This window comes from Diabrotica virgifera, chromosome 3 (assembly GCF_917563875.1).
Source record: "Diabrotica virgifera virgifera chromosome 3, PGI_DIABVI_V3a".
Taxonomy (NCBI): domain Eukaryota; kingdom Metazoa; phylum Arthropoda; class Insecta; order Coleoptera; family Chrysomelidae; genus Diabrotica; species Diabrotica virgifera.
In genome coordinates this window covers 187,129,987-187,149,340 of record NC_065445.1, presented here as the reverse complement: position 1 = coordinate 187,149,340, position 19,354 = coordinate 187,129,987, and the positions used below count along the sequence as shown (strand labels likewise).

General features: G+C 33.5%; 1 protein-coding gene across 1 annotated transcript in view; it reads right to left on the bottom strand.

Annotated features, from left to right (window-relative positions):
• The window catches only part of LOC114334875 (ATP-binding cassette subfamily C member 4-like), a 202,312-nt gene that overhangs the window by 30,088 nt on the left and 152,870 nt on the right, over positions 1-19,354 (bottom strand). Inside the window, exon 17 of the mRNA XM_050647075.1 lies at positions 13,768-14,013. Within this exon, the coding sequence (XP_050503032.1) occupies positions 13,768-14,013 (246 nt within the window). The remainder of the gene's footprint in view (positions 1-13,767; positions 14,014-19,354) is intronic.

Sequence of the window (19,354 nt, the reverse complement as noted above, 5' to 3'; positions counted from 1 at the left end):
CTAGATAATATTACATTTGAGTTCTTGAAACACCTCCCAAATAATTGGCTATTATATTTAAATTGCTTGTACAATCGTATTCTAGATACCGAAACTATGCCTTCAGCCTGGTCTAATATTATATTAACAATGTTGCACAAGAAAGGTTTCCGTGAAGATCCAGAGAATTACAGAAGAATTGCTCTAGTAAACTGTTTAACTAAACTATTCACGCAGATATTATCTAATCGATTAACGATATGGCTGGACAATACTTCCGTTATTCCAGAATGTCAAAATGGGTTTCGTCAAGGCAGGGGATGTCTAGATAATATATTTACCCTCACTTCAGCTGTTCAGCTACAACTGCGACTTAAGAAAAGAAAAGACTTCGCTGCTTTTATAGACCTCCAAAGAGCATTTGACTCAGTCGAACATATCTTGTTATGGAACAAACTTTTTCAGTGTGGCATTAGCGCTAAATTTATTAGATTAATTAGATTCCTGTACGCATCGGCTACCTTCCAGGTTCGCTCAAATTCACAATTGTCACGACAATATAAAATAACGGAAGGTGTTCTTCAAGGAGAATGCTTAAGCCCGACTTTGTTCTCAATTTTTCTTTCAGATGTGGAGGCCTTTTTTAGGGAGGCAGGGGCAAAGGGAATTAATATTAATGGTAATACTGATATCCTTCTATTACTCTATGCCGACGATTTGATAATATTAGGAGAATCAGAAGTTGACATGACCCGCAAATTACGAATATTGGAAACCTACACCTCACAGAATAAACTGACTATAAACACTTCCAAAAGCAAAATCTTAGTCTTCTCGAGGGGTGGCCATTTCTCCAAAGAGCGAGGATTCCTACTAAATGGTCAAAAACTTGAAAGCGTTAATAAATTTAATTATCTGGGTGTAACGTTTAGTAGTTCCTCGTTATTTCGAGAGATGGCCGTTACTACGATTGCTAGAGCCAAGCAGTCTATAGGAGCAGTAATGAACCTCTTGTCTAATGCAATAGTAAATTCATGGGAGACGAGAATTACATTATATAATTCCATTATTTTAAACTGTCTTTCTCAGTGTATATCTGTCTGGGGTCTGCGCTACTCAAATACTCTAGAACAAATTCAAACTAATTTCTTTAAGAGACTGCTGCATCTACCAAAAAATACCCCCAATACTTATGTTAGGCTAGAAGTTGTCCAAGTTCACTTAAAATACTTAATTTTTAAAATATCACTTAATTGGCTTGAGAGAATTTTACTTATGGACTCCTCTAGGTATCCAAGAATTTGTTATAACCGTCTTCGTCAGCTATGTAACAATAATGACAATAATGAGAATTATAACTGGGTAGTTCAGCTAAAAAATTATTTTTCTGAAATTGATGCAAAAGAAACTTGGGAAAATTTATCATGGGGGTTACTGAGGCATCAAAGAAACGGTTTGTTATTAAAAATGAAAGAAAAACTCTTCCAAGATGACTTATCAGCATTAACAAGTTCTCGCTATTCTTTGTACTATAAACATTTCTCACACAATAGGCAACCGCAAAGCTATTTACAAATAAAAACTCCCATATATATTACAAGACTTTATTCACAAATCAGACTTTGCTCTAAACTTTACATAAAATTTTATTATAAAGGGATTTCGTATCACATCGACCAAACTGAAAATTGTTCAATATGTAATTTACACAAATTAGAGACTCTTTCCCACATTTTGTTGGAATGTCCATTATACTCGTGTTTTAGATCACCCCTTATTCGATCATTTGTAGAGAATACCGAGAGCTTTTTTCTGTTTTTAAATACAACCCATTCTCCCACTGAGATTAAGGAACTGTGTACATTTTTTATTAATGCACTCAGATTGCGTTCATTTATATTAAATGAATAATTGTAACTAAATCTCCATTAAGCGTCGACTATTTATGTGTAATAATTTGTACTCAACCTCTTGTTATATGATTTTTCATTAGAAACAATAAACATATCTATCTATCTATCTATCTATCTAATAAAAATTATCAACATTACGAGTGAAAATTGCCAAAAATAGCAAAAATCCAATCAAAAATTAGGTTGGAGAAAATGTAATCTCAAAGTTCAAAATCGGTATACGTTAAAAAAATGCATTTTTTCGGCTTCCCATGGACCAATTTTCTTCATTCTTTTTTTGTTCCCAAGTAACTCGAGTAGAGCCATGTAACTAACACATTATTAAATGTCAAAGTTGCTTTTGTTTTGTTATAATAAATTAATTTATTTATTATAACAAAAATTTTTAATTTGTTTAACTAAAGATTGTTTAAATAATTTTACAACTTTCAAATGAGAATATTTGTGTTTTTAACGTTAAAAGGTACATTTGTAGTAAGTTAATCTAAAAAAAGTCTGCAACTGGAAAAAATATGTAGTTTTCTTTTCTTATAAATAAATTTATCGCATTTTCCGCATTTTCCGGGGAAAATTTTCGTTGAAGTAAATCGGGAAAAACACTTTTCTATGCAGAATTTAATTACGGTGAATTTTTATTTGGCTGTTTTTGGCGTAAAGGTAAAATCTTTGGAGTTATAGAGCAAACATTGGAAAAACACGATTTTCGGGCGCCATTTTGTTTATAAAAAAAGGAGCACACCATCTGCGGACTTTGTATACCTATATTATTAATGTATGGATTCATAAGATTCGATTCCAGCAATAAAATTGCTGGTAAATAACTTTTCCTTATATTTTGCTGATTAGCCCAGAGTAATAATATAATATACTCCAGACGCGCTACAGCCCGAGCGCCCTCCCTGTCATAAGCGCTGCATTAACAATTAAAAACAATAGTTTAAGAAAAAAACAAGCCCAAAATACTCATCGGGAATGGATACAAGAAGATTTGAACTTTAATCTAGGCACTTGGTAACCTCAAAAATAATATCTTTACCGGTACTTTTGGGCCTTGAAAATCGCCATTTTTCGTTTTTTTTTTCAATTTTGAGTTGCTTATAACTCGAAAACAATCAACTTTAGAGAAAAATTACAAGAGACCGTTTTTGTTCAGAATGATCCAAAGAACCTAAAAAAAATTATCCGGGCCGAAGATATTGATTTTTGCAATTTGTTTAAAAATAATTGTTTAAACAAATTTTGACCACTTTTCGCGTGGGCGACTTCTTGAACCTTATTTTGAGTTGCCTCACTAATGTGACTATGCAAAAAAATCTCATGGGAATATTTTTCCAACGAAGCCGCCGTTTTCGCCTTGTCTTAGCGGTGTTTAGGACAGTTGAGTATCAGTGTTCGGTGTAGAAGGAATACCGTTTACAGTGGCGGCTTATCCTATGAGGCAGGTGAGGCAGTGCCTCACCAGTAGGTATATCAATCGACTATTTACGTTAATTCGTTGTTTCATAATTAGTTTTTTAAATATAATTTAGCTTTTTGAAATCTCCGCCTTTAGGTTTTTGAAATTTTTATCCGTCTTCCACGTGCCAGTATTATATGCATCATGCATCTCATTCCAATTTTCTCAAATCATTACAGTTAAAGCTAGCCTCACACCATCCTTGTCTAGCATACTACCGTTTCTTAAAATGGGACAACGACAACAGTAAAACCGTCAAAATTTGAAAAAAATGTGCCACCGATTCTAGGAACAAAATTCATCTATCCTTGAGGCCGGCCTCAAACACGTGTTTTTTTACTTAAAGTTCCGCGGAACGGAATAGGAATAGCCGAACTGAACCGACTACAAGCACAAGTCGATTACAGATCATAGCTCTCTATGCATACCCGGTATATACGAATGAATTATTATATTTTACAAGTTTATGGATATGTATTTAAAACATTGTTCATTTTAAATAATTATTCATTATCACCTAATATATTGTTCTGAAGCAATTTCTTTGTGGCATTTATGTAATTTATTATTCTAAATGGGAAATAAGCCACAATTTAACTTAAAAAATGATTTTATTAACGTTTCCACTTCCACATCGGACATTTACTAACAAATTATTTTTCTTTATTTATTTGTTACATTTACATACAAAAGTAGTTTTTAAGTGTTTCAAAAATGTTGTATGTTGTGATTTCAAAAATTTTTTTTGAACATTGTTATCCAAATCAGAGTGAGCAAAAGATTTAAGCGAATAATATTGCAACATGATTCCCACAGCCTTAGCTCATTCCCCATATCTTCCACGATTTTTGAAAAAACTCACACTCTTTTGTTATGTAAAATTTGAAGTTTTCGATATGGAATTGGAATTAAAAATAACTCTATGCACTGAGGCTGAAAGCATTTAAGTCGATCTCAGTCACGGGAAAACTTTTGGAGAACTAATAGGCAACAAATATTTCTTGAGGATTTTTTGTCCGGAATTTTTGTGGGGATATTTTGTCTAAAAAATTTGTGGAGATTATTTGTCCGGGATTTTTGTGGGGATTTTTTGTCCGGGGATTATTTGTCCGGGGATTTTTTGTGGGGATTTTTGGTCCCGGGATTATTTGTCTGGGGATTTCTTGTCCGGGGATAATTTGTGGGGATTATTTGTCCTAGCTTCGTCCTAGCGTTATGACGTCACAAAATCGACTTTCCGGCCATTAAAGAGAAGCTAACCATAATAATAAAATTCCTCAGGTGTAGTGTGCCTCACCACCTTCTACTATCACGAGCCGCCCCTGACCGTTTATACTTAATTTTACATCTTGGGTGTTTATTAGATTGGAGCGGCGTTATTGGTGAGTAATATTATTTGATATCAGTGATTTGTACTTTGTTTCCTAAGGAATAAAATGATGCATTGAGATTTTTAAGATAGTTTTGCATCTTATAAAACCAAATTAGGTACAGTAAACTCTCTCTTAACGGACACCTCTCTTCGCCGGACACCTCCTCTATACGGACGATTTTTAAAACAAAAATCATTCGGCGATATATGAACCTGTACCCTTTAACTCCCTTCGACGGACACTCTTAACAACGGACACGGACAGTAAATGAGGTGTAAATGCGGACAGTAAATGAAAAAAATTAACATTTTTTTTCAAATATTTTACAATATAAATGTGTATAATATATTTATTATTTCAAATCAATAAATAAAAATAAAAATTGAAGGTGTGTGTCCGGTGTCCGTCGAGCAAAGATTGCGTGCGACACCAGGAACTTGTTAAATTATTGTTTTGACTGGAACAAGGATTTAATAATTTCAACCGAAATATCTGATTAAGCCTATTGAATAGACGTAGTTGTGTGAGACGCATGGGGAAGTTGTGTTAGCAGAAAAATTTGGAACTGGCCAGAGAAATTTTAAAACATAAAAGTGATTTAATTAATCAGTTTCTGAGAGCTGAAACCTGAAAGCGAAAAGAAAATTTTTACCGACGATGCTGCATTATCCAAGAATTATCCACTTCGAGCACATTCTTCACATAGGCAGTCAACTTCTCCAAGTACGTCGAAGGTTGGAAAAATTAAAAATCGCTCTACGGTAGAGTCCTCGACAAGAAACAGTGATTCTGATGATATAGAGTTAAGTGAGATGAAGAAAAACATGACACTTCATTTTCAGATATCCTAACCACTCCAGATATGGCACAAAAATCTACACGAGCAAAAAAAAGCCGCTATCAATAGTTGAGCGCAAGTTGTGACAAAAGATCTGTTTGACACCGATAAAACTAATAACTCCCGTAAGAAACCCAATTTACCTAAAGTATCCAAGAAAGGTTCTTCGAGTACCAAGGAAAACTAGTTTTGCAAAGCGTGAAACGAGAATAGAGTAGTTAATATGAGATTATGCAGCGTTTGTTTGTGTTACTTACATGAGGACTGCCTTGCACTAACAAAAGAAGACACTGTTCAGTCATATATTTGTGCTTAAATACTTACTTATTGTTATTTTTCAGCAAATATATCGGTAATAATTGTTAGACCTTATTGCATTTGAAATACTAGGTTGGCAATATTGCCAACAAGGGTCGGAAAATAAATATCGCCAAAGTTGTCGGGACTTTCGATCCTCGATAATACTGTAATCTTTCATTCTGCGTTTAAATTTTTCAAAAATATTTATTAGTTTTCTCAGGATTCGAAAAAAATGAATGCATTTAAAAATAATTAGAACGAAATTTTGCGCTTACACTCTTAACTATTAAAGTATTATACATGTTTGTAATCGTAATCAATATTTCAAAAGCTTTGAAATGAGGTGTCACATGATGTACTTTCCTATTTAAAAAAATTAAAGTTATTAATTTCATCTGAAGACGGATCGCGTAAAGTTCAAAACATTGATACTATAATATACTATGATTATTTTAAAAATCGACCTGTCCGAACGTTTTTCTTATGTGCTAAAAATAAATAAGTGAATGGGGGAGGGACCTAATACTTAATCCAATGCACTGTATATGTCTGACGATATTTTCAGTATCATAGAGTCACTAATTCCGCATTACAGCGTCTTCTCCAATTTCCTGTCACTTCATCTCTTTGAAAGTCCAATGTCATTTCGAGAACCTCCCTTTTAACTACCAACAGCTTATCTATTTCTCGCTGATGTAAGAGTCCATGTTTCGTTTCTATAATATGTAACAACTCGGCGAATAATTGATGTGTACACACACTCTTAATTTAGATTTTCTTTTTATCAGCTTAGATCTTAATAATGATGAGAGGGAGTATAATGCTCTATTACCCGTAGCTATTTTTGCTGAGACCTCTTTTCTTATATGGTTGTCGTCTGTTATAACCGCCCCCAAATATTTAAACTTTTTTACCACTTCAAAGTTGTGGTCATTAATAGTTATGTTCTGCCAAATATTTTTGGTCTTGGATTTTTGGTTACGAGCATGTTATTTGTCTTCTCTTCATTTACTCGAAGGCCCAGACTACCTGTTTCTTCCTTGAGTTCCGAAAACACCTCTCTCACGTCTCTTGCAGAATAAGCGACTGCTTCTAGCTCATCAGCAAAGACCAACAATAGTTTTGATCCTCGATTCGCAAATGCCCCTGTCAGCTTAGATGATATTTTACTTGTTGCATATTCGAAGGCCAAATTAAATAGCAACGGTGATAAAAGTTCTCCTTGTCTAAGTCCTGATGTTATACTAAATGGTATTGTTTCCTATTCTTACCTGTGCATATGAGTGTGTCACGCTCATTTGCGTTAGCTCCACTAGGTTAGATTTTTGATGGATACTGGTTATTTTTTTATTGCTGCGTACAATTCATAGTTAGTGGTCCTGCAATGGCCAGTAGTTAGCCCATATTGCAGGAGTCACCAAATAGCGGACCGCGGTCCGCATCATGAACTCCATTAAAATGGTCAATGAACTCTATTAAAGGTCGTTTCAGATCTTAGCTAGCAGATGAACATCTCTCTATTGAGAATCAGTTACTAACCTCACTCCAAACTTCAGAGAGGTTGTACAAAATACAACATGTGATTTTTCTCACTGATAATTAAATTTTGTAAAGAGTTTTCCGCTTATTGTTATACTACTTATTATAATCATTAATTTTGAATTTAAGTAAACTTTAATGTAAAATTATCATATACGTTTCTTTTTATATTCATTTCCTCTCTACATGTTGGAGTACTTTTAAGCTGTGCATTTAATAAAATATTTTGAGATTTATAAAAACATCATACATTGAAACCAATATAGAAAAGAAAAAGATGTTAATTACCATTTTGTATTATGATTATTCATTTTAAATTTCTCAGTTTCAAAAACTGGGTTTATAAATTCATAACTTTCAGTAGTAATTGCACAAGAGCTCTAAAATTATTGAATTTTTCCCGAGTGACACTTTGACAGTTTTATTTTCACGACCCGAAGGGGAGTGAAATTATGTCAAAGTGTCACGAGGGCAAAAATTCGATATTAATTTTAGAGATCGAGTGCAATTTGTTGTGACTATTTCATGAATAAAACTGTTCAAACCCAAAATTCAATTGTAATTTATTTATGTAAGTACAAATTAGTATAATTAAACACACAGTCGTTATAAATATTTGACGGTTGAAATTCATCACTTTTATAATTTTTAAAACATTAATTGTCATTAATGTCACTGAATGTATTTTTTCGTAGCAACCAAGGCCATCTGACGTAATATACTTGACGACGCGACGGGACATTATCAAAAATTATCAGTAGTAATTGCACAAGAGCTCTAAAATTATTGAATTTTTCCCGAATGACACTTTGACAGTTTTAATTTCACGAGCCGAAGGCAGGTGAAATTATGTCAAAGTGTCACGAGGGCAAAAATTCTATATTAATTTTAGAGATCGAGTGCAATTTGTTGCGATTATTTCATGAATAAAACTGTTCAAAACCAAAATTTTATTGTATATTATTTATGTAAGTACAAATTAGTACTGTTAAACACACAGTTGATATAAAATATTTTACGGTTGAAAGTCATCACTTTTATAACTTTTAAAACATTAATTGTCGTTAATGTCACTGAAGGGCATCTGACGTAATATACTTGACGACGGGATATTATCAAAAATTATCACCTTAATTTGCATTTCTGCAGCTTTCTATTGGTCAGAACCTCCTATGAATGAAATAATCAGTAGTAATTGCACAAGAGCTCTGAAATTATTGAATTTTTCCCGAGTGACACTTTGACAGTTTTAATTTCACGAGCCGAAGGCGAGTGAAATTATGTCAAAGTGTCACGAGAGCAAAAATTCTATATTAATTTCAGAGGTCAAGTGCAATTTGTTGCGATTATTTCATGAATAAAACTGTTCAAAACCAAAATTTTATTGCAATTTATTTATGTAAGTACCATTAAACACACAGTTTTTATAAATATTTGACGATTGAAAGTCATCACTTTTATAATTTTTAAAACATTAATTGTCATTAATGTCACTGAATGTATTTTTTCGTAGCAACGAAGGGCATCTGACGTAATATACTTAACGACGGGAGATTATCAAAAATTATCGATTTAATTCAGATTTCTGTAGCTTTCTATTGGTCAGAATCTCCTATGAATGAAATAATCAGTTTAATTTTTATTTCTGTAGCTTTCTATTGGGCAGAGTTACTGCTCGGAGTTCAAGAAGTTGTACCCACCCCCCCAACAAATTACGTGGGACGATGTTGTATTTGTGCACGAATTTGCAATATGTCAACAAAAAGAACATGCCAAAAATGTGACAAACTTGCATGCAAGGATCATCTCAGGGATATTTGCACTAAATTTTTGACTGACTAAAATTGTGCCACTTTGACCATTTAATACTTTTGCTCTTTTTTACTTTTTGGTTAGGTATATTCTTTATTATTCATCCCTATTGGTCATTCTATAAGTTCAAAGATAAAAAATATTTGTGTTTTTTACTAAATTGAGCTTATTTTTGTGACCATTTCATTTACTTGAGAATGTAGACCCAAAAAAATCATGACCTCGATTTTAATTTTCATCATCACACAGCCAAATTTGTCCACTGTCGGACATAGGCCTCCTCAAAATGTCTCCACCCTTCTCTGTCCTGGGCAGCTGCAATCCAGTTTGTCGCTATTCTCTTAATATCGTCGGTCCATCTGGTAGGTGGTCTTCCACGACTTCGTTTGTCCGCCCTTGGCCGCCACTCTAAGATCTTCCTTGTCCATCTGTTGTCTCTCTGTCTTGCGACGTGTCCTGACCATTTCCTGACGATTTTAATTTTACCACTGTCAAAATGAGAAAAGCCAAGGAACAAAACATATCTAATATCCAAGTAAGGACATAAATAAACATGTTATTAACCATTAATTAGTTAATTTTGTTAAAATCCGGTATTATATGACAAAAAACTATTGGTCTACGATCGTAGACCGCGCGACTAAGCTCGTCAGCAATAACCGCGAGCCTAACGTAGGGTTAATAGCTATTTGTATAACAAGGGAGGAAAGTGCTACTTTTCCTCCCGAGAATGAAGTTTACTGCCCGACGCGTAGCGGAGGGCAGTAATCATTCAAGGGAGGAAAAGGCACTTTACTCCAATGTTATACATATGGTTTTTCCACCTTCCTCAAATAACAAGTCATTTTTTCATTTTTACTTAATTTATTTATGTAACTAACCAACAAAATTTATTAGAACTAAAACTAACAAGTAGGTACAATATAACTGTCAACTGTCAAAATATAAGTCAAATTATTAATGTAAACATTGTTAAATCAGAGTAACAATTTACTGTTTTTTTACCATTCTGCAAAATACAGAGTGTTTTTAAATAAACGTTAAAATGTATAGATACTTACGTAATAGAAGATAGGTATTGTACAGGGCGTCAATAAGTTATATTTCATGAATGAAATACCATGACGTCACTTTTACTTTTCCTCCCTAGGGAGGAAAAATATTTTCCTCCCTAGGGAGGAAAAGTACAACTTTGCTCCCTAAAATCAGGTCCGGAAAAGTATACTTTCGGTAGAGGTAGGTGGAAAAATAATTTACTGTACCAGGAACAGGAAAGTATTTAACTCTACAGTGGCCAAAAAACGTAGTACTTGTATTCACCATAAAATGTACAAAAATTTGTAAAGTAAACAAATACTATTCGAGGAGTGAGGTGGGGGAGAAGGGGTTTATGGTTTTAAATCAAATTTCAAGCATACTTTTATGTTTTTTAACTGTGATACATATATTTTATTTTTATATTAAATAAACAGATTCCGTAGAATCACAGAATATTCACAAAAAAATTAGGGCAAAATATTGAAAAACAAGCCAACAGTAGCAAATTTTTACAGACACCTAAAAAATGGATTTTTAGGTGGTCAGAACTCGTCGTTGGATCATGTGAAATAATAAATTCAAAAAAAATCATTAGCTTATGAGTTTATTGAGGCAACGCTGTCGAGTTTTTTAGTTTTAACCATTTTTGAGTTTTTGGTATCACTCAAAATTCTGAATAATGAAATTTTTGGAAAAAAATTGGTGAAAATCATTATATTTATTATTTTTAAACAAAATATAAGCATAAAACAGAAAATATCTTGACAGCGTTACCTTACAAAAGTCTACAGAAAAGCAATGCAAAATTTCAGGTGGATCGGTCAAGTAGTTTTGAGTTACAATGTCCACCACCTTTGAAAAAACCAGTTTAAGAAAAACGCGTTTAAAATTTTGACAACTTTAATTTTCTCCTTTTTGTCTGTCAAACTGTAAAGTGATGCACATCGTAATATGTTTTTGAATCGCGGAGTAATTTATAAAAAAAGGGGAACAGCTGTTGAACGTTTATCACTAAGCTTAAGCGCGCTGGCGCGAAGGCATATTCAGCATACTGTATTTCCGGTAATTTTGCGCGTGGATCTGAAATTTTCGGTGAATATTGTTAATGTTATGTATAATAACTTTCATTTAAAATAATAAAAAAATCGAAAATTTCAAAATTTTTAAACCGCAACGCACCCCACTCTAAAGGTAAGTTATTACTAAATATATATACTATCGGTTTACAACGTTCTCCGTCCTCCGATACCCGTTCGCCATTCCTCACTGTCCGCACATTGATTTACTTGCAGACCTCTTTCGTCCATGGCTTTGTTTATTCCTGCCTGCCAACTTTTCCTCGGTCTACCTCTTCTTCTTCTACCTTGCGGTTTCCAGTTTTGTATTTGTTTTGGGATTCTGTCTTCGTGCATTCTTTGTACGTGACCAAACCATCGTAGTTGTATTTCATTGATTTCGTCATTTATTGTATGTGTGACCTTCATTATTTCTCGTATTCGTTCATTGGTGACATGTTCTCTTCTTGATCTTCCTGCAGCTCTTCTCCAGAAATCCATTTCGGTGACCTCTAACATTAGTTTTGCTTTTTCCTTCATAGGCCATACATCGCAGCTGTATGTTATGATGCTTTTCACTACGGCGTTATAGATCTTTTTCTTGTTTTGGTTTTTTATCTGCTTGTCCCAGATTACTGAGTTTAGGAGCGTAATTGCTTTCCTGCCCTGAGTATTTAGTTCTTTAATGGCTCCGTCCAGTGTTCCATCATTCGTGATTTTCATACCCAAGTATTTATATTCGTTACATTTACTGATTGTTTCTCCTCCTTCCAGTATCAAGTCCTGCTGCGTTCCACCGATATTCATATATTTGGTTTTTCTTATGTTTATCTCTAGTCCCCATTTCCTGTATTCCTCTATTAGATTTCTTGTCATGTAACATATGTCATAGTAGTCTTATGCTATTAGTATTTGGTCGTCTGCGAAACAAAGAGTATAAATATAGTGTATGGTCATTTAGTAGGAGTCCCATGTTCTTTCATTTCCGTTTCCAATTTTTAAGAGCTTGTTCTAAATATATTTTAAAAAGTATTGGACAAAGGCAGCATCCGTGTTTGAGACCTTTATTTGTCAGAAATCTTTCCGTGAGTTTGTTTCCTTGTTTAATTCTCGTGGTGGTGTTGTTATAAAATTTTTTAATTATTTTTATGATTTCTATGTTTATATTTGTTCATTGCCTCCCATAACTTTACCAAAGGTACACTGTCGTATGCTTTTTCAGATCAATATATACATATGAATCTCTTGGTTATCCGCTGTTTTCTTTTCCATGACTTGTGTGATTGCACAAAGGTGGTCAACTGTAGATCTTCCGGCTCTAAATCCTGCTTGTTCTTCTGCCTCCATTTCCTTGAATTCGTCTTCTATTCGGTTTTTTAAGATCCTTCCGTATATCTTGCTGATTGTTGGTGTAACGGAAATACCCCTATAGTTATCACATTGTTTTCGATCTCCTTTTTTGTATATTGCTGACATATACGATAATTTCCATTCTTGTGGGACTTCTTTGTTGTCGATGCTGTCGATGTTGTCGATCTTTGTAGTAGTTTCCTTATGTGCTCGTAAAGTCTTGAAGTTCCTTTTTATCAACTCGGCTGGAATCCCCCCAGGTCCTGGTGCTTTACCCTTTTTTAGTTCGGTACATACTTTCTTAATTTCATTGGTGGATAGCCTTATTGGAGATCTTGTTACTCCTAATGTGTCCTGGGATGGTTCTGATGTTTCAAATTTCCCAAGTTCGAATTCCGAAGTTATTACTAAATTCAAAACTTAAATGCATTATTTTTAATGTTCCATAAAACTGCTAAACACTATAGTTGCAGAAAAAACAACAACCATTACCTCCGGATCCCGGAAGTGTCATAGGTTTTCGAAACGGACCCTCAAGAAATATAATTGGTGACCCCTGCCATATTGCATTGTATCGCATAAGGTTCCTGAATTAAGAGGAACATAACTGACATATTGAAGATCTAATATTTAAAATGGTGCAGTGGTTTAAAAATTGAATTGCTAGGTTAAACATAACGGCAACTTTTGATATTAGTTAAAGTAATAGTTAAGTACCTAATATTGTTCTTAGAGAGCGATAGAGAAATAATAATGATAATACCTGACTTAAGGGCAGGATAGATAAACTGAAATGCGTACATAAAAACGGTAAAAATAAAGGCAGGCTGAACTATTTTAAATGGGAAATAAGCCACAATTTTACCAAAAAAATGAATTTATTAACGTTTCGACGCCCAAGTCGGGTGTCGTTGTCAAAATACAAAATAATACTTAAAAACGTTAATAAATTAATTTTTTTGGTAAAATTGTGGCTTATTTCCCATTTAAAATAGTTCATTATAAAAATGCCACAAGGAAATAGCTTCAGAACAACATAAAGACAGGCTAGCAAAAAAATTAATGATCTGATTAATTAAAATCTTCCTTTCTTATTTGTTGCTAGTATACGTACCTCTTCTAATACCTTCCATATCATTTCGTCATTGGCATGGTCAAGTGGATCTAAATTAAATCTTATTGAAGAAGAAAATAATATTGGATCTTGGGTGATAACAGAGATTGTAGATCTCAATTTATTTAAACTTATTTGGCCTGTATCAACGTCATCTAGCAGAATTAGGCCTTCAACTGGCACTAAGCGTAATAGGCAATTCACGATGGTCCATTTTTCTTCAGGAAATCTGCTTACAACGGCTATCTAAAGAAATTCGAGTAACTATTATCACATAGGTACTACAGTAGCAATTAAAATAATAAAAATACAGAGCGAGTTTTATACATATATTATTTTATACATAAAGATAAAGGTATACAGGGTATAACAAAAATGCAGGCCATAAATAAAATAACATGCTCTGGGACCAAAAATAGTTCCATTGAACCTAAATTACCTTTAGTACAAATGTGCGCATAACAAAAGTCACAGCCCTTTGAAGTTACAAAATTAAAATCGATTTCTTTCCATATATCGAAAACTCTTAGAGATTTTTTTATTGAAAATTGACATGTGGCATTATTGTGACAGGAACATTTAAAAAAAATAACAGTGAAATTTGTAAACCCCATAAAATTTTTATGGGGTTTTGTTCCCTTAAACCCTTCCCCCCCCCTCAAACTTTTGTGTACGTTCCAATTAAATGATTATTGTGGTACCGTTAGTTAAACACAGTATTTTAAAATTTTTATGCCTCTCAATATTTTTTCAATAAGCTAGTTTTTATAGAGATGCGGCTTCTTTTTTAATAATATGTTTACATAAAAATTTTATGGAGCTTTTGTTCCTTTAAACCCCCCAAATGTTTGTATACATTCCAATTAAACTATTATAGTCCATTCTTTAACGGTAAAATATTGCAAAACCTCTAAATTTTAAAGAACCGCTTGGATTGACATGAAATTTGGCATACACACAGCTAACACGTCAAAGAAAAAAAGTGATATTGTGCCGATATGTGCTTTTGCCCTGGGGGTGGTTTTCACCCCCTCTTGGGGGTTAAAAAATATTCGTCCAAAAAAAGTCAGGAAATGGGTAAACTGGCTAATTCTAAGTAACTTTTGTTTTATAGAGTTTTTTCACTAAGTCGATACTTTTCGAGTTATTTGGCAGTGAATATGTTCATTTTTTCAACAAAATAACCACGCTTTTAGACGGTTTTTGAATGAAAAATAGGTTCATATTCGTCAAATTCCAAATGGAATACTTTAATGTGAAATAACCAAAAATGAAGCACATTTCGGGGAAAACTCATTACAACTTATTTAATGCGTTTAAAAAAGCTTCATTTTTGTTTTATAAAAAAAATTTCTAGCATCAAAATTAAACAAGTTACGCTCAAAATAAAGTTAGTCCCTTTTGGTTTTGGTAAAAAAATCTAGAAAATCACCCCCTAATTAGTATCTTAAATGAACTTAATCGTAACGACTTCACAAGTTTCTTGACTCGTGTATATATTGTTTATATGATCTGTAAGTTTCATCGGTTCAAAGTCCTTATTATTGAAAGGGCTGTAGTTAAAAGGGGTTGAACGAGCCACTGATCACGAATGTATGCAAATTTAGAAACACCAAATCTTGATCAATTTTTGTCTAACAGAAAAACAAAAAAATACATGATATTCAGAAAAGCAAATCTGACTTTTTTTGTTTTTCGATATTTTTGGTATCTCTAACAATTTTTAAGTTATTTTGAAAAAAAGCATATTTTTCAAAATTTAAATTTTTAAAAATTTTACTTTGAAACCAAATTTTTTCAAAAATAACCACTTTGAATCGATGAAACTTACAGATCATATAAACACAATATAAGTAAAATAATTTGTGGAGCGGCAACGATTAATTTCATTTAAGTTGGTCATTAGGGGGTGGTCTTCCCGATTTTTTTTGCAAAAACAAAAGGGACCAACCTTATTTTGAGCGTAACTTGCTTAAATTTAATGCTAGAAACTTTTTGTAAAAACAGAAATAAAGATTTTTTTAAACACTTTAAAAAAGTTATAATGGGTTTTCCCCAAAAAGTGCTTAATTTTTTGGATATTTCACGTCGAAATATTATATTTGAAATTTGGTGAATATGAATCTATTTTTCATTGGCTATAACTCTGGTTCTACGAGATCCAGAGACCTAACGCGTACACCATTTTTTACTTTTTTATAAGCTATATTTTTGCTAAGAACATTTTTTTCGACAAAATACTTACTTTTTGAGTTATTTGCGAAAAACCGTCTAAAAATGTGGTTATTTTGTTGAAAAATGAACATATTCACTCGCAAATAACTCGAAAAGTGTTGACTTGGCGAAAAAGCTCTATAGAACAAAAGTTACTTAAAATTAGTCAGTTTACCCATTTCCGGACTTGTTTTGGACATATAATGTTTCACCCCCAAGAGGGGGTGAAAGTCACCCTTAGGGCAAAAGCACACATCGACACAATATCACTTTTTTTCTTCGACATGTAAGCTATGCGTATGCCAAATTTCATGTCAATCCAAGCGGTTCTTTAAAATTTAGAGCAAAAACCGTGAACGAATGGACTATTATTGTGGTATTACTATTAGTTAAACACAGTGTTTTTAAAACTTTTTTGCCTCTTAATAATTTTTCGATAAGACGCCTTTTATCGAGATGTGGCTTCTTTATTAATATGGTTCAAAATATACCTAAAAATGTACATAAATTATAATAAAATACATTTTCTTAATATTACCAGGTCTCTATAATCGTAGGGGAGAGTTGGCTAAAACAGGATAGTCTGGTAAAACCGGATACCGACGATGATTTAAAAATAAGCGGCGCCATCTAATGACCGGGGATATTAATCACTACATACAGATACCGTCCATTTGAACGTAGCAGGAGTTTACTCTGATTAATAATTATTATTGATCTGTAGCTTGTGGCAAGGCAAATGCTAGTTTGAAAAAGTAGGTTATGCTAAGTAGTTTCATCCGTAGTTAGTTAAGAATTATTAAGTTTAAATCAACAAAATAAATAGCGGTGATTATTTTTTATGTTTATCTATGTAATATAAGTGTGTTTTGCGACATTTGTGATTATGATAACTGTTTTTTTGTTGAATAATTTCAAAACAATATTCAGTGTTTAGTTGGGTAAAATGGGATATTAAGTGGTTGGGTAAAACTGGATACTATCCCGTTTTGTCCAACCAAAACGTATACATATACTTTTTAGCAGGCATATTAAATTTAATCTTTTTAGAGTTATTAAAAGATGGGAAAATATAAAAAAAGTGATCGGCAGTCTTGGAATAAGGAAAGTATGCGCCAAGCAGTGGAAGAGGTTCTTGACGGAAAAATGGGTTGTCTTAAGGCTTCTAAAGAATTTGCGGTACATTGAAAAACTATTGAAGCCAGAGTAATACAATATTAAAAATGGAACTCTCGAACGAGACAATTCAGCAAAGAAAGGATTAGGGCGTCACAGACCGGTTTTCACAGCGGAACAAGAGGGGGAGTTGGTGGAACACATTTTGTTAATGGAATCATTACTATTTGGTTTTACTTTGAATGACTTTAGAAGTTTGGCTTTTCAGTTAGCTTAACGCAATGGATTAGATAATCCATTTAATAGAGACACAAAAATGACCGGTAAAGCTTGGTTATACAGCTTTCTAAAACAACATCCAACCGGTAAACTTCGTACTCCTTAGCCAACATCTCTAGCTAGAGCCATGGGTTTCAATAGGCCTGCCGTAAAAAATTATTTTCTCTTGTTTACTGGGGTGTTTGACAAATATAAAATACCATCCGAACGGATTTACAACGTTGGCGAAACGGGTATAATGACTGTGCCAAAGAAAAGATCGAAATGTTTGTAATTGCGTGGGAAAAGGCAAGTTGGGTGTATATCTTCAGCTGAACACGGTATTCTTGTTACTGTAGATATTTCCATGAGTGCTTCTGGTGTATTTATGTCGCCTACCTTCATTTTTCCCAGGTCCAGAGCAAAACCTGAGCTGATAGATGATGCTCCACCTGTCAGTAAAGCTTTCTATCATTTATCAGAATGGATGCAAAAATTTTTTTCCTAATTGGTTTAGTCATTTTATTGAGTTTTCAACACCCTCCAAAGAACATCCTGTTCTTTTACTTTTGGACGGACATACGACCCACACAAAAAATATTGATGTCATAGAGAAAGCTAGAGATATATTGGTGTGGTAATGTTGTGCTTCCCTCCGCATATCACGCATCGATTTCAGCGTCTAGACGTCAGTTTCATGTCACCACTCAGCACTTATTATACGTCAGAAGTTTAAAAATGGTTGCAGCAACATCCAGGTCGACCAATAACAGTCCCCCAAATAAGAAAACTTTTCGGAAACGCATATATGAAAGCTGCTAGCAACCAAACCGCTGTGAATAGGTTTAGAAAGACTGGCATTCAACCTCTCAATACAGAAATTTTTGAAGACTGGATGTTTGAACCAGCTGAAACCACAGAAACACCGATGAACGATACGATGATTGGTCCCGTTTTAGAAAATAATTGGCGCTCTGCACCTCGTACACCACCATTATCACAAAACCAAGTTGATGGTGATGCAGAAAATGAGAATTCTCCAAATATGTATATTATCTTCAGATACTTTTACACCACAAAAATCTCTTAAGGTGATTTTACTCCTCCCCCTCTTTCTTGCAAGAAGTTCTATGCTAATGCAATACCCTCTTGTTCGTACTCTGTCAATAAATTTCAAGTCACTCCCAAAGAACTAGTTGCCCTTCCTCACGCAGAAAGAAAAATTAACCCTAATGGTAAAAGGACAGGAAAAACAGCTGTGTTAACCTCAACACCTTATAAAGAAAAACTGGAGAGGTCTATAGGTAAAAAGCTCATGAAGAAACCAAAACCAAATTAAAAAAAAACAAGATTGGAAAAGCAAAGGAAAAAATAATAAATATGTTCCAAAAGCAAGAAAAGAAAAAAGAGAAAGAAACAAAAGGGATAGCAGTTCAGATGATGAAGACGAAGACGAAGTTTGCATTTATTGCTCGGAACTGTATTACAAATCAAAATCAGATGATGGTTGGGTAATGTGTGAGCAATGTCGACTTTGGGCTCACGAAGCTTGCGTCGGGGTAGATAATGATGGTGAGCCATATTCATGCGATTTTTGTCGGTTTTAAACTATAAATTTATTTAATATTAATGTTATATGAATGTTTTATTTTTCAAGTCAATATATTTAACTTCAGTATCGTCTTTATTCACATTCAAAAAACATCCCGTTTTACCCGACCAGGTGGATAAAACGGGATACTTTGCCATTTTTTAAAAAATTGACTTTTTCAACGTTATCGTCACACTATTTAGGCGTAACTATACTTAAACATACGAAGTGACCAATGAAGAAGTTACAGTTAAGAAGAAGTAAATATTAATGGCATAGTCAAAGAGTTATGAGTCAAATAAAGTTAGGTATCCCGTTTTGTCCAACTCTCCCCTACTTACCTAACCATATACAAGTATGTGGTGGATTTGATAAATATTCAAAATATCTCGAAAAAAACTGGCTTTT